Genomic DNA, 22,815 nt, shown 5'->3' with positions numbered 1-22,815 from the left:
TTCACCATTTTGCCAGCATTAACCTCAATATACAAAGTTTTCCTTTACTGGAGGTGAAAAGACAAGCTGGCCCTTCAATCTACTGAGCAATGTACAAACAAGTTCAGGTGAACTCCTTGGCCAATAATGAACAGGCACAATAAAAAGACTGCTTGACAAAAACATGAATAATAATAGTAATAAAATGACCACAAGCTTGGAGGCACTACCTGTAATGTCTCAAAGTGTCAATCCTATCTCTCGTCACCACTTAGAATTCATCTCTGACGGTGTTATCATCTAAAATATATTTACAGAAGTCAGGAAGGGCTCCATCTGCCCTGCTCTATGCCACGAGGTGACGGCATCACAGGGGTAGGTCTCCAGCCTCCGTGACGCGAGTGGGTTTGAGCTGGTTTGGAGATGTATCCACCATGGTCTCCTGACCCCTGTGCCTTACAGCCTCCCACTCCCTGGACGGCATAGCACCTCTTCAATTCTAAGTTAATCATTGCTCTGCCGTTATCTGCCAAGACTTCTTATCTCTTTGGCTGTCACTTTATAACAGGGTCCTCTGATCGACCTGCATGGAGTCATGTGATCGCTCCGAGCCTATGAGAAGTTCCTCTTCTTCTGATTAGACACCATCATGAAACTGGATACATGGTTTACAGCAGGTCACCAATGCTGGAAGCAGGACAGAGTCCAGCGAAAGACTTGCCTGGGACTCTCTGAATTCTCAGACATTTTCTTTCCTTTTTTGCTTTTTTTCCTTTTTTTTTTTTTTTTTTTTTTTGCTTTTTTATAACTTTCACTAAGGGTCACTGTGGTCTGATGTGTCTTTACCCAAGGCCACAAAATTTGATAAGCTACACTTTTGCTTATGCTCAATGATTTGCACTTTAAGGCAAAGGGGCGCCTGCCATTTCCCCCGAGAATGTCTTCTAATTCGGATTCTGGGGACTTACAAGAATCTCTAAAGCATGGACTTGCACCTGTTGGTAAGTGGGAGCTGCTCCATTTATCACCTCTTTATTATTCTACTCTTACGTTAATACATGTAATTTAATCTCATTGGTGTGTTTAGTATGATTAAGTCACTACTTTTCCTATTGTTTTGATTAAAAACACATAAGCCCATATATACCCCATTTTTATCTTTCTTGAAATTCAACAAAAGCAAATGAATGTTTCAAATATTATTTATTATAACCACTAGTTTTTAAAATATCATTCTATGAGGGATTCTAAAATAGCCAGGGGAAATATATCAATTTCCTTCCAAATATTTTCTGGTAACTTTTAATCAGAAATAATAAGCTACAACTTGAACAACTTGAAACAAATTAACCACACATCAAACTTTACCAGATAGCTTTCAAATATTTGTGAAGCTTCAAGCCACACCACAGTACAGAGTCTCATTTATTGTAGATACTATATAGAAATCTTTTGGTTTTCTGGCAAATAAAAGTCATGCCAAAAAATAAAAAATCCTACTCTTATTAGCAAAGGGTGAGAAGTTAAGGGGTTGCTGTCTGTTTCTGGAAAGAATGACCATGTCTTGTTTTGATAAACATGAGGAAGTACATAAAGCTAATTTTCATTAAAAAAAAAAAAAGTCACAAACTTGTTAATGTCACAGCCAGAATACATTCAATTAATCCTGAAAGTAAAGGACCAGAGGGAAGTGAGTCCTCCAGGTCTGTAATTACTGGTCTCTTGGACGTCTTGTCCCTCTTCCTGTCCACTGGTGTGGGGACAGGAAGGCCCAGGCTTTCCTTGTGGCACTTTCCTGGGCTTTCGTGGGGTGTCCCCGCGAACTGCAGGGCCTGTCTGGAGCTCCAGCCCTTGTGGGACAGGGAGGAACGCCCAGGCTCTGGCCCTTCCTCCTGCCAGCTTGATCACCAGCTGACCCCACCGAGCGAGCGCCTTGATTGCTGTTTTATGGGCTCACTACACCCTCCAGTCTATCAATTGAGGAAACGGTCACCAAGAAAACGTTCTGTCCTTACGAGAAGGAACACGGAAAGGCGGTCAGAGTGGGCACCACGGGCTTGATTGCACTGCAGATAAAAAAAAAAAAAAACCGCTACGGTCACGAGAACGGGGTTGACAGGGAAGCACGGGACAATTCCACACCACTTTTGTGGGCGGCAGTTCCCTCCAGGCGGCAGCGGCTAAGGGCGTTCCGTGGGCTGGGCCCCGGGGGTGCGCAAGGATGCGCTAGAGGGTGAGGGCGTGCGCGGGGAGGGGCCCCAAGACCACACACACGGGTCGGATCGCGGATCGCGGGGCACAGCGTTCAGACCTCGGGTGGGTTACGCAGGGTCAGGAGCGGGAGGGGGCGGCTTGCAAGTCCCTCTGCTACCGCAGATGGGCAGATGGTGCAGGCTCTGCGGCGGGTCCGTCCTGCGCGCAAGGGACACCCTCCAGTCCCGGTCGGGTGGCTGCGGGAACTCACAAGACGTCCACCTAGGGACTGGGCCTCGATAAAAAAGTACCGAGGGAGGGGCTCAGACGGTCTCCCCAACACCCCAACCTGTCCGGACTTCTCTTCCTCTGCGGGATGACAAAATTCCAGGCAATTTTCCGGTCACAGATGTCTTTCCACCCGCCCCCTCCCAGTCCAGGCACACTCCTCCCCCTTCCCTGTTACTGCAGCCCTGCAGGTGGTTGCGAGAGGTCGCACTCCCTCTGTACAACGGGTAGCCTCGGAGGAGCGCTGAGGGGTCAGCAAGTCCCAGGTTCTTGGCTAGACAGTCACCCAAAAGAATGATCGAGAGGAAGAGGTGCCAGTGTGGAGCCATCAGACTGAATGGCTGATTCCAAGGGGCTGACCCCCATCTCTGAAGGCTGGTCTCTGACTGCCTGGAGCGGGCCCACTGAGCAGAATCCACCCGTGCAGCATTGAGACGAGATAGGCGTGCAGAATGGTTCTCAAAACGGAGCCTAGGGCATGTGAGCTGGCAGCCAGTGTTGCCAGCCCTACATGAATCCAGTATGTCTACCAGCACCTGGGCCTCTGGTTATTTAAAAGCTGTCCCTGTGGGTCCTAGCTGGGCATGACACTTTTCTACAATGCACAATGATGACTCCACAAAAAAACGTGTATGGAGGTAGAGAAAAGTTGAATTACATTAAAGTTGTTCTTTCTGCCTACCCATGGGGACCATCACTCAGTGTGAGGTGACATGAGAGCAGTGACCCTGGGTGCAACCAGGTCATTCCCCTGGAGTTCTGGCTCTGTCTAGACTCTCGCTTTCTGGCTTAAGTTGGTTTTTGTTTTCCTTTCTCTATGGTGATGTGCAGTACTGATATAAGAGAAAGGGGGACACAGAGAGAGCAAACATAAACTACCCATCTATATCAACAAAAGAGCCACCTATATAGTAGGGGAAGTCCTACAGCAAATAGTTGGTAACCCTTCGGCAATGTGCCCACCTAGTGCTTTGATTTGCATTAGACTTATGTCATTCTTGAAGTTAAGTGCATTTCTGGATTCTACAACACACATTCAATGGGATGTTGTACCTCGCCCACAGGAAGTTATGTCTGTGCACTGACAGGTGCGAACCCACAATGGAACCTAACTTGTCTGTCTGGTCCTCTCCGCACCCCTGGAGTCTAACCTTATTCCAGAGACCACCTTTGGGATAAAGCTTCCCACCTTTGGGAAGCTCTGTGCCCTTGAGGATGTCTGTAGGCAAAAAGGGAGATAGCCCATGGGTCACCCTAACCTTGAGTAGCAGGCTCCCAGGCCCAGGATCTGACTTCTGCTGGCTGCCAGAAGCTAACCTGGGCTGCTTCCTGTCCTTCCCACCCCAGCCAACCTCCCAAACCCTGTTCCTGAGATTCCCTCTCCCTGCTTCCACCACAAGTTGTAAGCCAAGGGACTTAAATTTTTTCTTTTAGCACCTATTTTAATAAACCAAGAGAGATTTAGGGAAGAAGGGAGAACAAAAGCTGGGCACTGCTTGCTCACTTGACTCCTCCACCCAGACACCATGTCTAGGGTTATCTAGGATGCGGCCTTGAACTTAAGCTGAGCCAGCCAAGGGCCCTGGGAAGTCTCCAACCTCAAGACCTAGCCCTTCTACCAACACTGCCAGGGGCACTCCTTGCAGGGCAAGGTTGGAATCATGTTCCCCTAGTCCAGAACCCACCACAGCGTAAGCTACTTCTTTGGGGTTGCACGTCCTGACTCTTCACCTCCTTGGAACAAAAACTTCTCTGAAAAAAATCCAGTTAGCTGCAAAGAACTTCAGGATTTGGGGGGGCACTGTGGTCTGCAGAGGCCCAGGGAAGAGGTGAACTGTGACCGGGGAGCTTGAGTGCACCTGGGAGGATTCTTCTGAAACCTGTGCTTTTTCTTCACTGGAATAACTACTTGCCCTTGCTGATGAGAAGGAATTGTGACATAAAGCAAGTTGGTGGGTTCAGGGTTCTTTCAGAAAGGCATCTGGGGATGAAGAAAGGCTGTTTATCACCCTTTTCACTCCACTGGTGAAATCAGGGTTAGATCCTGCCAGACTTCATAAGGGCTGGCGGGCATGGGGGTGGGGGGACAGTACCTGGGAGCCCAGAGGAAGGGACTTCTGGAGGTCCTGGAGAGGGTCAGAGTCTGAATGAAGTTGCATGTGTATGATGGCAGCTCACAAGGCTAGTGACAGGGTGACAGGGCACCTGGAGAATTCAGAACATCAACTGGTCAACTGGTTGTAAGTAGTGGGTCTGGGGGGAGGGGTGGGAGACAGAAAACCACTCAAAATGAGTGACTGAGTTTAAAGAGAAATGGACTTTTCCCCTAGGAAACAAAGGTTGGCGGTCCTGTGGGGGATGGGACAGGGAAAGAGACCTTCTGAGCATCACCATGCTTTTCTAAAACATTTTTGAGACATTCGGGTGGGTCTCCAGCAAAGAGATGCTGGTCCCTAGCCTGTCACTCACATTTGATTTCAATGTCAGGATCTGGGGGACTGCAGCCTGGGATCCTACTCCTACAGTATGGGAAAGAAAACTTGTGAGAACCGCCCCCTCCTCTATACCAGGTCCCCAGGGTAACTTCCCACAGTTTCCAGACCAGAAACCCACAGTAAAGCAAAAGAACTTGTCCCCAGCTCCATTCATGCTGGCCACCATCTCTTATTAGCATAAGTTGTCTGTAAGCTGGTGGGGGTGACAATACACCCCACCACCACCACCACACAACCCTAACACTTCCAAGCCCCAGGGGACAATACCACTGCAGGTCCAGCCTTTACAAACCCCTACTTTCTTTACTGTCCAAGAAGGACTCCAGCTGCTTGCTGTCATTCTTTGATCTTAAGAACCAGCGACCACTGGCTGGCTCAGGGCTGTCCTGGGGCTCCCCCTGGTCCAGCCTAACCCTGCTAGGGCGCAGAAATTGGGGAGTGTTCCCTCCGTAAACTTCCGTTCTGGCAGGACTCAGGGGACCGCTAGCCCAGAATAACCAGTCCAGGTTGAGGAGAGGCTTAGGGACCTAGGAAATGCTACTCCAAGTGCTCGCTGGCTTCACCAAGTGCTAGGTGGCCTCCTGGCGCCGGCTCATCCTCGAGAACGTCCTTCACTGTCCCGAAGATGACAGGGTTGGCTCCAGTTCTGCGTTGGAGCTGATGCTCATCATCATTTCAATCAGAGTGCGGAAGAGGTAGATTGCAGATTGGATAGGAACCCCTACCAAACATCGCATCGCCAGCCACACGGATCTCCCCACGTACCGGAAAGAACCCAGGCTCTCCCAAGGCGGGTGCGCCGGAGACCCTGGCTGGGGAGCACGCTCCTCAGAGAAAAGACAGTCAAAGAGTTCTACAGCGAAGCCTCCGCGCAGAGCGCTGCGGCCGCCATAAACCGCGCCACACTCCAGCCCCTCACCTTGCCCAGGTGGGAGGCTCCCAGGACCCGGCGTCACCCTGCCTTCCGCCCAAGAAAGACAGGGCCGTCCTACGTGAAGGGACTGCCCCAGCGGCCAGGTTACCAGGGCCACCGCCGCAGCGCCCCTGCCGCAGCCCTAGGGAGGCAGTCCCAAGTGGTTATTCTTACGGGCAGCAGAAGGGACGTGTTTGTTTTTTTAAACAAGGCCAGACTGCTCACCTATTCAAGCTCCCTGTAATGGATAGGTCTGAGCTGAAATGTAATCCCTCTTTACTGAGAATTAAGAGATCCTGCAGGCAAGGCGGGTATCCCAGCGCCAGGAGCCAAGGAGCAGACTCTGGGGGTCTCACTGAACTTCACGCCCAGAGAAAGGCAACGTGCTCCTGACAGCCTTTGCCAGGCGGAGGGGGGATAAGTTAGGCAAGGCCGAGGTCAGGGGGCTGATAAGCAGCCTCCTCTGGAGTTTCTTCTAGAAATTTTTGAATAATAAGTCTAGGTTTCTTCTGGGGCTGCAAAGTAGACACATGCTATGAGAAAAGAAATCAATTATTCTAGTTCGTTAAAAACACCAACAAGTAGGACCTGAGAAGCTTCTAGAAATTGTTTCCAAGAAAGTAAAGGTGCAAGTCAGTGCGGTGGAGGGGGGGGGGGGGGGGGGCGGTGTCGTGCGAGGCTCCTCCCCCACCCCCACCCCCCAGGCGCGCGGGAGAGGTGAGTCTTTCCCCCCACGTCTTCTGGGGCTCGTGTTTGCCGAGCTCAGGAGACTCGGACCAGTCCTGGGTGCCTCGACATAGCGACATAGCGTCTCCTGACATCCGGCAGCACGCAGCTCCAGCCGAGGGCAGGCGGCTCCCGTGGCGGCGGGGCGGAGGAGGGCTAGGCGGGTGGTCCTCGCGGGTGGGGAGTGCGAGACCTCCTCGGCTGCAGCCCGCAGGGGGCGAGAGGGGCGCACGGCCCGCAACGCTAAGCCGGGATAAAATATGCCAGGACTGCGCTTCCCGCGCGCGTCAAGGCTGCGGGAGCCTCCCCGAGCCATCAGCCTTTATAATTGCAGCCGTCAATCAGCTTTTCAGACTGGAGCAACCGCAAGGATGAGCCCTGGAGACGCGTCTTGTCAGAAAGAAGGCCGGGGGGGGGGGGGGGGGGGGGCCGGCACGAAAGGCAGGAAGTGAAAGTTTGCCCCAAATAGGCAGGAGGAGCGCAGGGAAGAGACTCAGATCGAGAACCAGCTGGTTACAGGTCTCGTGTCTGGCAGATTTCTGAGTTTGTCCCCACCAAGAGGCGATGTCCGCAGCAGACGGGGTTCCTTTGTCATTTCAAACTGGTCGGTGTTATCTGTCGGCCAGTCCAGACTACCGCGCGCCTTAACATTCAGACCTCATAGGCTCGGTTTCACCGTGCCCCCCACCCCATTTCAGCGGCCTCCCCTCCCCGTCACAACGCGGCCTCTGCAACCTGGCTCGTCCCCAGGTGACTGACCCAGCGGGTGCAGGCTGTGCGGGCTCCTCCCTCCCGCCTCTCCGGGGAGGGTGTTCTAGGAGTCACCAGACTCCGCACCGGGCTCTGCCGCAAGCAGGTCCCCGGCTCCAGGAAGTGGGGGTGGGAGGTCAGAGATCGCAGAGGGATGGGATGGGGCTGGTCCTGGGGAGGCTTCCCTTCCTGGAGCTGGAGGCTCTCAGAAAACGAAGTTTCTCTCCCCTTGAGACCTTCGCCTTGGTGTTGCTGGGGACTGAGCAGGTCGTCAGCCTGGACTGCCCCTTCAGGGGAAGGCTGAAAAGGCCTTGGACCTCTCTCTCTCCTCGGTGATAGGACTGTGCATTGTTTCGAGGGTGGATTTTCAAAACCTCGTCCCGCTCACAACGGGAGGATGAATAAATGCCAGCTGTTCTCTCCTCACTATCGACCCCTATCTTTGGGGGCGGGGTGGGGCGGGGCGGTGATGGGAGGACACACTGGCTTGGCCTAGAGAGGCGCTCTGGGTTATTGCTGAACACTAAATTCTCCTCAGCTGGGTCCGGCTCAGCCTCAAGTCCAGAGGGGCATTTGGCCACATGACAAAGACACAGTCCCCTCAGACCCTCTTTCTACTTCTTCCCATTTCCTACTCACCTCTTCCTCCTGCCCATCCCACCAGAGGACAGACCCTCCCTCCTACACTGAGGAAGACCCAGATGCTGTCCCCACAGCTGCCGGTCTGTACTGGGAAGGAGGGCATAAGTGCCCCATAAGCTCCGTCGCGGGGGTGGGGGTACATTGTCCTTAAAGTAAGACTTTGTACTGAACTGACTTTCAAAGTTCACCCAAGCCCACAAGCAGAGCCCTAATTTGAGCACTGAAATTAACTCCTGTTCTGGATTATACACACATATACTTAATTCACAATGATATTCAAAACAACTAGTCATCAACTATTGCTGAACGCAGATTGACAGGGTCACTTTTCTACTGCTGTCCAGAAAATCTGAGCATTTTAAGCCTCGTTAATTTTTAGTAATTTCAGCCCAATCCCCTTTGCAAATTTATGGATAGCCCCCCCCCAGTTTAAATGTTTCCATCCCCCCCCACCCCCTAAACTGCTACTAAAACCAAATGTAAATAAACAACTTAGATTCTGAATATATTCTGGAGAGCAAAGTGACAAGTCCGTGCAGAGAGCCAGCGCCATCTGAGTCCCCCAGGCCTGGGCGGGAAGTGAACCACCACTTCCTAGCAAAGCGGAGATTATGCAGAACAGTGACTGGGGTATTTCTCGGTTCATCACCGTCTTGGGCAGGGGCAGTTGGAATGTGTAGTCTCTCTCCCATTCAAATAGAATACATTCAGATCTTTTTGAGATTCAAATTCACCCCCTCTTGCGTGGACTCTGGTAATTACCCTGTCTCTGAGCAGACCCTGACTAGGAGGCATTTCACATGCCATTAGGAGGCTAAACCAAAACAAAATGTTTTTTATCTCATTGAGATTGAAAAACTCCTAAGATGTGGCTGGGCTGGTGGCCGAGGAGCTCTCCTAACAGATGGTTCTTTAAAACTTAAAAAAAATAATTTTTTTTCGATTGATGAGAGAGAGAGAGAGAGAGAGAGGCAGAGAGGGGGAGAGAGAGAGAAGCAACACGCATCGTTCCACTTAGTTCTGCACTCAGAGATTGCTTCTCCTTTGCGTCCTGACCTGGGGTCGAGCCAGGACTTGCAGCACCAGGAGGACGCTCTATCCACTGAACTGCCCGGCCAGGTCCTAAAAGTTTTTGTTTTTTTTTAAGTGATGGGCTTCTGGGCCTCTGGGCCTCCAGTGGCTCCGTCCCACCAAAGACACCAAAATGAAGAAAGGAAAGCCCAGACTGATCTTTGCATTCTAAGTGGAACACAGTTCACTAAAATTTAGAAAGTCTGTCTCCAAGATAATTTTGGGTTGAGGAGGTGGGGGTCGTTTTTAAGTGACTGAAGGCACTGGACAGGAGCAACGAAACAGGGGTCGCTCTCCGTCTAGTTTCCTGCCAGTGAGTGAATTCTCCCCAGTGGGGCCGTCCCCTCCGTGGACGGAGCTGCTCCGCCCCTCCAGGGCGCCCAGGGACCCACGCGGACTGAGTGTCTCGGGCAATGGAGCTGGGAGACCCTGGCCAGGCGGCCCGCTCTGCTTCTGAAAAGAGCAATTTGATTTAACATCTTTCCCCTTTAGACTGTTAAAACGGGTGTTTGAGCCACCCCCTCCAGCCTCACACCCGAAGCACACGCGGGGGCGCACCCCCACCCCCATCTCTCTCCTCTCGGCTCCCCCCTCGGCTCTAGCTCGCAGAAATCGCCGCCCCAACCTTCCAGCCGCCGCCACTGCGCTCAGGCAGAGGTCGCCTCTCACCCGCTCTAAGACCCGGAAGCATCCAGGTCCCCCCGCCCCGGGCCAGGGTGCGGTGGGAGGGGGTTAGGCTGGGTGGGGAGGTTGGGACAGGCACTGGGACTGGGGCGTGCGCCGCCTCCTCATTGGCTGGCGGCTTGGGTCCGACCTGAGTCAGGAACCACGTCTCCGGTCACTGTCATCAGCCCTAATCCCAGCCTTTCCAGCCCCTGGCCCCCCTCACCTCCCTTCTCCTCCTGGACCCCTCTTTCCTTCCAGCACCGTCACTGTCGGGGCTGCAAAGGGGAGACGTGAAGGAGGAGGGCGAGCAAGGCTGGAACTTCACGCTCCTCACTTGTGACTGCGAGCGCCAGGGAGCAGGGACCGGGAGCAGGGACCGGGAGCCGGGACCGGGAGGGGGCGGAGAGCAGAGAAGTGCGGCACGCGCCTGAGAGACCCCTGCTGATCCTGCGATCTCGCGTCCAGAGGTGCAAGGAGGGTGGGAGTCGCCGAGCCGTCTGGCTGTAGAGACAGAGGCCCTGCCGCCAGCGCGGCGGCACCTCTCCCCCGCCTTCTGCGCTGCGCGCGGGGAGCTCAGCGCGCCCTGATCCGCGCCCCGGGCAGCTGCGTCCTCGCCGCTGCCGCCGCTGCCGCCGCTGCTGCCTCCATCCTCACCGAGCCCGCGCGCCCGGGGCGCCCTCTCCGCCGGGTCTCCGCTGGGTCTCGGCCGGGTCTCCAGCCCCCTGTCTCCTCCTCGCAGTTGGGGTGCGGCTCAAAGCTACAGAGCTGGACGGGGCGCAGGGGTCCGGACTCGCAGCCCCGGAGGAGACGGAGGCACGCTCCTGTGAGCTGGCGGGCGAGCGGACCCCCCAGGCTCCCCTTCTTTCTTCCCGCCGGGGCTGAGTCTGTGCGGTCGCGTCCGGGTGCGGAGCTTCCTGACGGACCCCGAACCGCACTCCTCGCCCACGGCCACCTTGTCATGCTGCCTAAAGTGGAGACGGAAGCCCTGGGACTGGCTCGATCGCATGGGGACCAGGTGCAGATGCCGGAAAACATGCAAGGTAAGCGTGCACCACGCTCCGGCTCCCGCGGCCACCGCGCCGGCCTCATCGAGCTTGGAGCGGCCCCGCCGGGCTGCACTCGGGCGTCAGGCCCCCTCCCCAGGCAGGCATAAAAGTTTACGGCTCTAGAGCCATGCGGGGTGGACATTTTCCAAGTCATGCCTAACTGGCCGCTTCTAATTAGAAAGAGGGAAGCATCAAGCTCTCTGGCCACCCGAGCGGTGGCTTCAGGCTGAAGGTAGTTGAGAATGGAAAGGAGTGTCTCTCTGGAAACCCGGTCACCATAATCGGTGGGGAGGTGACCAGTGCGCTTGTGTTGAGGAAGAACACTCTGCTCAAGAAAGTCACCTGCAGAGAAGGTGACATCTTCAAGGTTTGTCCTAGGTGTTAGAATGCTGGTGCTCACCCCAGGAGCTGGCTCCAGCTCAGGCAAGTTCATAAAAGCGAGTAGAATTGAAGAACCAAACATGGCCTCGTCCCCATGCTCTGAGGGAGTCCTGCAGCGGGAGTGGAGGGGGGTGCCGTGTAGCTTGGCACTTCCTCGCAGTCCGAGAGTGAGGCGCATGGGAGTCCTGTGTTATTTTTCCCAGTGCCTGACTGCTAACAGAGACAGTGACTCTCGCTGGCTGTGTTCACCGCATTCCCAAATAGCGACTCTAACTCTAGCTGTATGAAGCCTTTCAAAAGTTTGTCGCAGTGGCGCTAGGCCGTGGAGGGAACAATGCTAGGAAGAGTCACCGGCACTCTTCCATCCTCGCCCCTTCCCGCGCGCAGGATATGCGGGCAGGCGGGCCTGGGATCCTGGAACGCTTCCTGGAAGCTTTCAAGTCCCCGGAGCGAACTTGAAAGGGCAGGGGGGTGTCAGGAGCAGAGTTCGTAGCTGATGCGCGCAGCACTTCGGCTCGCGCTGGGGAAATGGCGTGGCCGAGAGGCATGTGGCAGGCCTGGGGTGTGGGTTATCCCTCCCTGATCCTGGGGTCTCTTCAACCCACTAGGAAGGGCTGTGGAAGTCCCTTGGGCTGAGACCCCTGAGATCACCTTGCGGGTTGGCTGCGGAGGGAGCCCGGCTGGCCCAAAGAGGTCGTTCCTGTTGGTCCCTGGGGTCCCCATGCAGTGGAGGCACGGGGACACAGCAGGGAAGCCGGATCCCGGGACCCTCAGCCGCCAGCTGCTGCGAGAGAGGATCCTTTGGGTGCCCGTGAGGCCGGCGTGATTCTTGGGTCCAAAAGAGACGTTTCTGCTTCTTTTACTGGCCCCTGTGTGTCTGAGGAACCTGTGGAGACGCTGGAGCCTGAGGTTGGGGAGGCAGGAAGCAGGGCTTTGGGGAGTGATGGTTGGAAAATGCCATTGTGGTAACATTTTCTTTGTACAGTTTGAGAGGGGTGTTCTCGACACGGTTTAACTGCCCCAAAGCAGAACGTTAGCTTTTCTGTGCCCGGGGTTCAGAACAGCCTCTGGCCGCGCGCTCAGCGCAGCTCTGGGCTGGAAAACTGGCTTGGGAAGCGCGCAGCACGGCTGCCTCCAAGCCGCGCGGCCGGGAGGAACCCCTGGGGACCGGGGCCTCTGTTCCTCGTTTGCTGTGGCCTCAGCCTGGTGCGCCACAGTCCGACGGGGGGGTGGGGGGACACCACCCGAGGGGAGAACCGGCTGCCGGGTCCCAGCACAGTGCATACGCGCCCAACTTAGGGGGAACTTCTCCACGGGTCTCTGAGACCCCAGCTTTCCAGGGCTCCACTTTCTCAACATTGGGACTTCTTTGCTCCGAATGACATCGTTCTCCAAATGCCTGCCTAGGTCACAGCACCTGGGAAACTCTGAAAGACACCCCAGCGTCGTACAGCCGCCTCTGTGCATCCGCATGGCCTCCCTCTCTGACTTTTCCAAGAGGGTCTCCACCCCACTCCCAGGCTTTTCAGTGTAGGAGCCCCCGCATTTGGCACCCGGTTTCCTGTAAACTGGCCTCTCCATGCCCCTTAGGTGCAAAGTTGGATTTTTCTTTGTTGGGAGACAGGGAGGTAGAAAAGGGCCGAGTTGGTAAAGTACACTTTTTTTTTTGTCCTTAAAATAATGCTTCAAACAAGAGTCATGAATTTTAGGAGAAATAGGACTATAATCCAATTTCTCCAACCTTCAACCTTTCTAAACTCCCAGGTTCTCAAAACAGGAGCGCGGCCCCCTGAGGGCTGGAACCCAGGCCGGCGCCACTGGAGGAACGCGCTCGGCGTCTCCTTATTTCTGTGCCGGGAGCCCAGCGCCTGGCTCCGCTGGAACGCTATTTCCGCCAATTTCCCTCAAACTCTGTCTGACTTCAGGTTAAGCCCCAGCGCAGGGCTCTGAGTCGGCGGAGCCAGGCGCCCAACTACCAAGCGTTGCATTAACACCCCCAGAATCCTTCCTGAAGAACTTGACTTTAAAAGAGAGAGAGAGAGAGAGAGAGAGAGCAAGTCGCTGGCTAGGAGGCCGCTATGGTGACTTAGGAGCTGGGTCTTTTGGAGATGGGGCGGCTACTACTCTCTTTCCTTTTTGGTAAACAAATCAGGAAACTTCTGCTGGGTCAACGGTTCCCCATCCTCCCCTCTAACCCTCCCCCTGCAAATGCCACTGATTAACTTAAAACAAACGGAGTCGGTGTTTGCGCGCCTGTGTTAGCGGAGGTTGAGCAACCGGCGAGAGGCGAGTGCGCCCCGGGGGTTCACAGGACGGTGCCCGAGGGCGCGCGGTGGCCCGGCTAAGAGACCTGTGCCCGCCCAGCGGACGCGGACTCTCAGGAAAGGTCCGGACCAGGTACTATCGGGGGCCCCTGGGCCCTCTGCCCTTCTGCGCACAGACACCCCCTTCGCTAAACCAAGAGGCTCGGCGCGGCTCCGTCCCAGGAAAGCGGTCACCCGATCCCCGCGGTGCGGTCCGCGGCCTGATTTCGGTTTAACTTGAACAGAGCGATCTTGGGGTGTTTATGTTTTGCAGGGATGACCGAAAACATGTGAAGTTCATTACAGGACTTCAGTGCTTGGCAACGAAACGAAACCTCCTGGGTCTCTTTTCCCCTTTTTTAAAAAGAAAAAAAAAAATTTTTTTTTTTTTTTAATTTTTTCGTTCGGGCGTCTTCCCTTTTTTCCTTTTCATTTTTGCAGATTTCCAAATGGGCGGAGATGAAAGTATGCGGGTCCAGGCGGTTCCAACCGCAGACCTGAACGTTGGGAGCCGCGGGCTGTCGGGAGAGGGGCCGCTCACGACCCCGTTTCTGGGGCCAGATCTCTTTGCGCCGAGGGCTTGCAAATCCGCGCGGCTCCTGTGGGCGAGGTGCTGCCGCCTACAAACTTCCTTCAAGAGTGGGGATATGGGGCGTTCTTGTTTCTGTCCCTCGGGCAAAGGTGACATTTTGGGAACTTTTAAGGAAGTTTCCAATGAAATTCAAGGTTGTTCCTTTAAGCGAGTTCTGTTTTTAGTCTGGCTGGTTCCACCGTGGTCAGTTGTGTAAACGTTGAAGACGTTGGAATTATTTTTAAACTAAAAAAAAAAAAAACGTATCTATGAGCTGCGTGCATCTTAACGCTGAAAGATGTTTTTACCTTTCCTGTAGAGTTCCTCTAAGAACATTTGGGTTTTTAAAAGATCTGTTTTTATTTCGCACTTTCCCTTGGTGGTGTCTGCCCACCAGTCAGCATGGTGCTTTTTGTTGGGAGATGAAAACCCAGCTAGGACATTAATTGGGCCCCGTTTGTCCATGTCTCTTCTATTCCAGTGTCCCAGTTTAAAATGGTGAATTACTCCTACGATGAAGACCTGGAGGAGCTGTGTCCTGTGTGTGGAGACAAAGTGTCCGGGTATCACTACGGGCTCCTGACCTGTGAGAGCTGCAAGGTGTGCTTGCACATTGCTGCCTGAGACATAGGACGTTCAGAACCCACATAAACCATTGGGTGACTTGTTAAAGTTACGTGTAGGCTGTGTTTTATTTTATTTTATTTTTTTAGACTCAATTAAAAATGAGAGAGAGAGTTAGTTCTATGGAGATGGCTCCTAGAAATATGTGTCTGGTTTAATTCAAAAGGCCAAGAAATTTATGCTGTTTAGAAAACTTTGCCAGTCTCATGGCTTTAAAATATTTTATTGTGGTGGAGCCGTGTAGCTGGGAGAAAAACTTCTACTTCTAACAGTCCTAAATATTGATTTTGCTTGACTTATAGATATTTAAAGCATCGCTGTTCTCAAGGGGAACCATGACAAAGTATTTCGCAAATACCTTTTAACTTAGACCATTCTGCGCCACGGCTCCAAACATTTATTATTCGCAGGCATAAACGTCTACATTCCCAACTGTATGATTTCATCCTGATTTACTCCCAAAGCAATTTTTTTTTGAAATTTCTATCATAAAGAACAAGAAACCAGGTCCTTGTGTACAACAGAGTAGTTTTCATCAACATGGGGCTGATATAAATGGAAGGTTTTAATATGTAAAATATGTAAAATGTACTATCTTGTTACTCATATCTTAGACTTTTTTTTATATTTACACTGGTTTTAAACTTTTTTTTTTTTTTTTTTAAGTAGAAAGCTCAGCACAATTCCTTAAACCACTGCAGGAAAGGCCCTCCAGTTCTCCCTAACAAAGTAAGATTGTAAGATTGTTTTGCTTTGTGGCAGGGGGAGAATCTGCAGAAAGAGGACAGCGCCCTGGTAACACTGTTACTATACTCTAAAGCTACACATTTTCTTTCTGATTTAATTTTTGAGTGAAATCTAAGGAAACTGTACACCCCCGGTGTTAAACCAGCTCTCTGCTATACTTGACCCCCTATTAGTTTTACTTTTTCTTTCTTTTTATTTTCTTTCTTCCTCCCCCCCCCCCAAGTTCTCATACTGGCAATGCATTCCAGTGGAATTATGAACATTTTTCCAATTTTAACTCTTAAAATCCTTTTGCTTTTAAACTACTTAATATTGACATTTTAAAAGATCTGAGATTCTCTGCTAGCCAAATTTTCCCACTGGTGTTTTGCAATAGTCCATCCCTGAAATTGTATCATCAGACTTCTTAAAACCAATGCAGATCGTCAGTGCTTCCTCTATCTGGACAGAAAGGATCATAGGAAAAAGAAAAGAGAACAAAAGCACTGCTCCATAATAGAATGTATTTTTCTCTAAATGTTGAGGTGAGTGTGTAGCCAAACCTCCCCAAGATTGGACATACGTTAAGTCTTGGGGAATATGACCCTGATGCCAGATACATCTCTGCAAAGGCCTGGCATGGTGGTGGGGGGTCGAGCTGTTAAAATAGAAAACAAACCACAGACCCACAGAAGGGCTCAAAGGCTTCAGTGGAAAAAAAAATTTATTTATTTTTTGCTGGCAATTTCCTTACAATGAAACAAGGGGAGAAGATGGGGGTTAGATTTGATCGTGTGTCTCACTGTTTCCTCTGTCTTACAGGGATTTTTTAAGCGGACTGTCCAGAATAATAAAAGGTACACGTGTATAGAAAACCAGAACTGTCAGATTGACAAAACACAGAGAAAGCGTTGTCCGTACTGTCGATTTCAGAAATGTCTAAGTGTTGGAATGAAGCTGGAAGGTAAGATTCTTCTCAACACGGCCACCTGGTAACTCTCCAAGGTCATAGTATTTAAAACCACATTGCACTTATAACATATCAGTAGTAACATGACTTCCCTAGTCTTTTAGCATGATTGACAATGATGTAAGACTTTATGTTTTGTTGGCAGAAATAGCCTGAGTTTCATTTTAGCCCTGGCAAAATCAACCAGGAAAAACATTTTAATATCAGAGTTGTGCCCCGCCCTCCCCCTTTTTTTGTTGGGGGGGGGGGGGAGCTGTACTTGACACTTAAAAAATAAACAGGTTAGATAAAAATAAGACTCAAGCAATTCAATGGAGAACAAACAAAAATTGTTTGCAAAAAAAAAAAATCCTTAAGTTTTCGAATCAGAATGCCCTAGTAGAAGTTTGCTTGGGATCTTATTTTTTATTTTATTTAATAAGTGTCCTTGTCTTCAGTGTAACAATCAATGACGTGATTCCTGAGCAAAGATGAAATAAGCCTTTTGTTGTCCAAAGGAGTTGTGCCTGGATAGTCATTTTTGGACTGTGTGGGAAAGCACTTTATTTTTTAAAAATTAAGTTAGTGACTGAACCTACAAGACAAAAAATTTAAACACAAAGTTGAGAAGCAGGAAAACATGAAAAACAACGAATGGTGAGACAGCCACATTCAACTTGACTTTGAAAGGGCAGAGCCAGGACTTGCGATCGGCAGGTTGGCAGGCAGGCAGGGAAGTTAAAATATGAGCGAAGTAGATAATCTGTAGTTCATGGACGTCTGTGGTATGTTGGAGTTCTTCAGACGCTCTCACCTACTGACTCTGCACAGATTAAGTGGACTTCAAATAAAGCAGTATTGGCCAACGTGTCTCGCTGACGCGTGCCGGGCACCAGAGTGCATTTTCTCCCATCAGTGAGGCACAGGCTTCTTGTGTTTGAGGTTCTCCTATTATGTGGAACCCAGATTTGATAGAAATACTCCCCTAAATCCCTCAATAAATCTTCTGAATGCCTAATAGAGTCCTTCCTAACAGAAGTAGTCACTTTTGATTATCCCAAGGATTGTTAGGTCTGTACGTATTACTTTTAAGAAGAAATTGAAAGGCAGTAATTGATATTTATTCATTTCTTTATCAATAATCACTTTTCCCTGCAAAAGCCAAATATTGTGACAGAGACTTACTGCAAGTAAGAGAACCAGAAAATTAAATGCTAAAAATTAAATGTTGTGATTTCTGGGGATGTTGTTTGATTTAAAAAAAAAAAAGAAGGAAGGAAGGAAGGAAGGAAGGAAGGGAGGAAGGGAGGAAGGGAGGAAGGGAGGAAGGGAGGAAGGAAGGAAGGAAGGAAGGGAGGAAAGAAAAGAAAAAAGTGACATTTCTTTACCTGAAAATGTGTGGCTTTTTAACTGTAAGTCACTTGGGTGCCTACTTGTACTTCCTCATCAGTGTGATGAAACAACTGAATATTTAGTAAACTCTCATCCACATGAAAAAACTCTATTACCTTGTGTAGGACTCTGGATACCTAGTACTTGACATAAATGTTGAACACTGTATTAATCCTAAAGTAAAAATTTTTAAAAAGCTCCAAAACTTTTAACCTCCAGCTGTTTCAATATGTCACATGCTGTCAGAGATAGCTGGCTTCTGTCTAATCGCCGTTGGCCACTGTGGGCTTGGACAGGACGGCTAACTTATTAGACTTGGCCCCGGACTCCACACAGCACGGTGGCAGTGGACCGCCCTGACAGCTTCTGAAACAAATCTGCTTTCATTGTGTCCAGTTTTTGCTAAAAATAAACACATCAACCAGTGGTGATCGGATGGGCGTTCGAGTCGAGCTACAAATTATTTTTGAAGAAAAGGAGCTTCCTAGCCCCTTTCTTGGCAAATTAGCCAACCTGGCTTTGAAGGAGGGAGATGTTCTAAGAGAAAATAATCCAGAAGTGGGTTATTTGATATCCTCCCCCCCTTGCACCGGCTTGGATTTTCATAAAAGGAATCACAATGTAACTGGCAGAATAAAACAGATACTCTTAGTAGAAAAATTAACAATCTTTTTAGTGATACAAAGTCTCCTCTATGTGTGGCAACAATTAGGAAGTCTCTGCAGTCTACCAAAGGGCTCATTGGTCACTTTGTATCATATATATATATATTTTTTATGATAAATACTCTTGGAAAAAACAATTCATAAATAATGAGGACAAGGCTTTTAGGGGAAATCTTTGAGGACGGCTGTAAAGAAAACAAACACAGGCCCTGGCCGGTTGGCTGAGTGGTAGAGTGTCGGCCTGGCGTGCAGGAGTCCCGGGTTAGATTCCTGGCCAGGGCACACAGGAGAAGCGCCCATCTGCTTCTCCGCCCCTCCCCCTCTTCTTCCTCTCTGTCTCTCTCTTCCCCTCCCGCAGCCAGGGCTCCATTGGAGCAGGGTTGGCCCGAGCGCTGAGGATGGCTCCATGGCCTCTGCCTCAGGCGCTGGAATGGCCCTGGTTGCAACAGAGCAATGCCCCAGAGGGGCAGAACATCGCCCCCTGGTGGGCATGCCGGTGGATCACAGCCGGGCGCATGCGGGAGTCTGTCTGACTGCCTCCCCATTTCCAACTTCAGAAAAATACAAAAAAAAAAAAAGAAAGAAAGAAAGAAAGAAAACACATCTACCACTACTTCTGGTTAATTCCCACTATTTCTACAGAGCTGATGATCTGGAGAATGCTAATAATGTACATCTTATTATTCATATATCCTGATTTCCTTTCCTTTCCCCCCAATAGCGGTAAGGGCTGATCGAATGCGTGGAGGAAGGAATAAATTTGGGCCAATGTACAAGAGAGACAGGGCACTGAAGCAACAGAAGAAAGCCCTCATTCGAGCTAACGGACTGAAGCTAGAAGCCATGTCTCAGGTGATCCAAGCGATGCCGTCTGAGCTGAGCATCTCCTCTGCAATCCAGAACATTCATTCTGCCTCCAAAGGCCTACCTCTGAACCATGCTGCCTTGCCACCCACAGACTATGACCGGAGTCCCTTTGTAACATCCCCCATCAGCATGACAATGCCACCTCATGGCAGCCTGCAAGGTTACCAAACCTACAGCCACTTTCCAAGCCGGGCCATCAAGTCTGAGTACCCGGACCCCTACACCAGCTCGCCGGAGTCCATCATGGGCTACTCCTACATGGACAGCTACCAGACAAGCTCTCCGGCGAGCATCCCGCACCTGATCCTGGAACTTTTGAAGTGCGAGCCAGACGAGCCCCAAGTCCAAGCCAAAATCATGGCCTATTTGCAGCAAGAACAAGCAAACCGGAGCAAACATGAGAAGCTGAGCACATTTGGGCTGATGTGCAAAATGGCGGACCAAACCCTCTTCTCCATCGTAGAGTGGGCCAGGAGTAGCATCTTCTTCCGGGAACTGAAGGTAGGTCCCCAGCTCTTACAACTTCTAATGCCCTTGTCTAGAGAGACTGAATGCTCTTCCTAATTAATGCGTTTCTGGTGCTGGGACAAACATTTTTGTTTTGCTTTGTTTCATTGCCTGCCTTCTTTGTATGATTTACGGGGTAGAAAAATTTGATGACCTTGACCTCAAGGCTAGAGCAGCTTAACTTTATAGGGCTTCTAGTCTGTGTGGTTCTTTATCTGTGGGGATAGCTTTTGATGTAAAATATGGGAAACAGGTTTTTTGGGGGGGGGGTATTATTTTTCCTGAAAAGTAGAATGTCTTTATTCCCTTTAACTCAGATGGTTTGTGGCTAGACAACGGAAGTCAGTGTGAAATAGCTCCTGATACACATTTTTTTAAAGATTACCAAGTCAAGGGCTATCTTATAACAGCACCATTTCAAAAGGGGGGGGGGGGATCCCAGCATTGGGTTGTATTTAGACCCTAAAGAATGCAGATGCCTCCACTAGTGAGTAGTATCCAGTTGGTATTTACAACCTGTTTACATTGACTCCAGTTGGTAAAGACTCTGCTTCTGAAGCAAAATCCACTAGGATGTTTACTGTCTTTGGGGGGGGGGGGGGCAGTTGTGAGTGCTAGTCTGCTTGGCTCAGGTGTTAGGTCCTACAACCTATGTCGGCCGTTGATTTTAATGGATTGGTACATTGTAAACACACTACTTGTTTGCCTAAGGATCTTTGTTTAACTACATAATTATTTTATTTCCTGAAACTTAAGACTGAATTAATACGGGAAAGTGGTATAGATGCTGGGACTCTCACAGTGGCCACCCAAACCCCACTTGGTAGTCTGTGGTTGCATCCACTGTTTAAAAAGCAAAAGTGGGTTCTGGATTTGATTTCTAAGTATCTCTGCTACCAAAAAAATACCAATAACAATGTTTTCCTCGGTCTATCATGGGGGGGGGGGGGGCAATGGGCCTGCCTAGGAGTCCTGGTCTCTGATCACCTGGGTCAGCTGGAGGAGGCTTTTAAATCCATGAGAGGATGGCAAGACAAAGCAACTTCTCATTAAAAGGGTTTCTATTAACTGCCTGTGTAGAAGGCCAGGGGCTACGAAAGCCACGTACACCAGCAGGTCTCAGTAAGAACTGTGATTTGTTCGTGGAAACAAACGGAACAGACCCAGATAAGTTGATGGAATGCCAATAGCATGCCGTGGAGACGGCTGGTGCTCCCCGCTCTTGACTCGCCCGGTCCTTCCTTGCTAAGCTGAAGGTGATGGGGGTGGGACAGGACATGGGGGTTACTCCCTGTCAGGCCAGAGGGGGTCTAGTGCAGAACCATCTGTGTCCATCAGGGTGATTTCATTCCAAACAAAACGTGTCGGGAGTCCTCACATGTACAGCTTTGTCTTTAAGGGAGGAGGGAGGGTCTCTGAAAATGAAAATGAAAACAACCGTTTTAGATACAAGGGAAAGGCCAGGAAAGAAAAGGGTAATAAGGAAGGCACGGCTAAGGGTAATAAGTTGGCACTCTTGGGCTGGGTCTGAACTGCATCCTCACCTCTGAGTGCCCATGGGCAGAGTCCTGTTGTCGGTCTCTCTCTCCCAAAGACTAGTGTTCTCATCTGTAAAACCATGTAGATGGTACTTGGGGGGGAGAGGGGGAGGTGAGGAGGGAGTAGCCACACTTCTATGGAGAAAGTTTCACAAGGAATAAATGAGACCCTATGGGCAAAGCACCCGGTACTGGGAGCCTGGCATCAAGTATATACTCAGTAACGGGGTTCCCTTGTGAAGTCATTTATTGCTCCATGACACACATGCAGAGGCTTTCCAGAAATACTCTGACATTCAGGGGCAAGCCACATACGCGCCCACTCTTCCTCGTCAGATGTTGAGGGACAAGGCTGCCACACATGTTTAGAGGAGGATAAACTGTGTAATAAACAGTCATTCGCTCCCACTCACTGGGGACCTCCGAGCAGCCACACGGCATGTTGGGTGTCAGACGAATGAATACAAAGTTGAGCAAGACCAAATATTTCCTCTCACAAATTTTACAAGAAGACGATTTTGTAAATAACTAGGAAAACAATAGAAACACTGGAGTTGTCACTCACAAATCCACAGAGCAAGAAACCACACAGGTTGCTTTTATGTAAAAAAGAAAAAAGGGTAGAGGGGACATTATAAAGAAAATGTACCTAGCCACAGAGGGGACGTCAGGAGTGCTGGGGAAACACTCTTTCTCTCCAGATTTCTCTCCTTTCCTCCCCCGTGGCGAGATTCTATGAGATTCTTTCATGGGGTAGAAGGTTTATTATTTGGCTAAAATAGGAATACCTTTGGGAACGGGCACATTAAAGCATCATTGATCATATCTACTGGGGTGTAACGCACCTGTCTGTCTTTCATGAGAATATGAAAAGGCAAGGAAGGTCCACACCACTGGGGGCTCCTACAAGGTGGGGGCTGGTGTGGGGACGTGCCCCCAGGGAAGAAAGAAAACCTTGAACTCGTTTTCCCTGGGCTCACATTGAAAGGACTGGTTCAATGGAAGTATTTTTCAGAGGAGGAAGTATATAATTCAGAATATCTTAGACCAGTGGTCCCCAACCCCCGGGCCGCAGACCGGTACCGGTCCATGGGCCATTTGGTACTGGTCCGCAGAGAAAGAATAAATAACGTACATTATTTTCGTTTTATTTATATTTAAGTCTGAACGATGTTTTATTTTTTAAAAATGACCAGATTCCCTCTGTTACATTCGTCTAAGACTCACTCTTGATGCTTGTCTCAGTCACGTGATACATTTATCCGTACCACCCTAAAGGCCGGTCCGTGAAAATATTTTCTGACATTAAACCGGTCCATGGCCCAAAAAAGGTTGGGGACCACTGCCTTAGACGTTAGTTTAAATATAGAGCTCTGTGGTGACTTTCCCGTTTCGGAAGAATTCCTTTTCTTTTTGTTTATAAAGTTACTTTGTCAAAAAAAAAAAAAAAAAAAAAAAAAAAACACTGAGTGAGGCGTTTGAAGCTGACGTGGAGACGTGTAGGGCAGGGTGACTCTCCAAGG

At 50.3% G+C, this 22,815-nt stretch overlaps 1 protein-coding gene across 5 annotated transcripts in view; it reads left to right on the top strand.

Moving 5' to 3' along the window:
• Window positions 1–665: 665 nt before the first annotated feature.
• NR5A2 (nuclear receptor subfamily 5 group A member 2) overlaps window positions 666–22,815 on the top strand; it is a 98,917-nt gene continuing 76,767 nt past the window's right edge. Inside the window, exons 1-6 of one of the 5 annotated variants that reach the window (XM_066379873.1) lie at window positions 666–980; window positions 5,899–5,906; window positions 10,634–10,763; window positions 14,506–14,624; window positions 16,197–16,338; window positions 19,102–19,748. In XM_066379873.1, coding sequence (XP_066235970.1) covers window positions 863–980; window positions 5,899–5,906; window positions 10,634–10,763; window positions 14,506–14,624; window positions 16,197–16,338; window positions 19,102–19,748 — 1,164 coding nt within the window. In that variant the 5' untranslated portion in view covers window positions 666–862. Of the gene's footprint in view, window positions 981–5,898; window positions 5,907–10,182; window positions 10,764–11,915; window positions 12,060–13,395; window positions 13,548–14,505; window positions 14,625–16,196; window positions 16,339–19,101; window positions 19,749–22,815 lie in introns of those variants that run through there. The other 4 variants (XM_066379868.1, XM_066379871.1, XM_066379870.1 and 1 more) reach the window with 4 other exon arrangements.

This window comes from Saccopteryx leptura, chromosome 1 (genome assembly GCF_036850995.1).
Source record: "Saccopteryx leptura isolate mSacLep1 chromosome 1, mSacLep1_pri_phased_curated, whole genome shotgun sequence".
In the NCBI taxonomy this organism is placed as follows: Eukaryota; Metazoa; Chordata; class Mammalia; order Chiroptera; family Emballonuridae; genus Saccopteryx; species Saccopteryx leptura.
The sequence above is the reverse complement of the archived record's forward strand: the minus strand, read 5'-3'. Positions and strand labels throughout refer to the sequence as shown.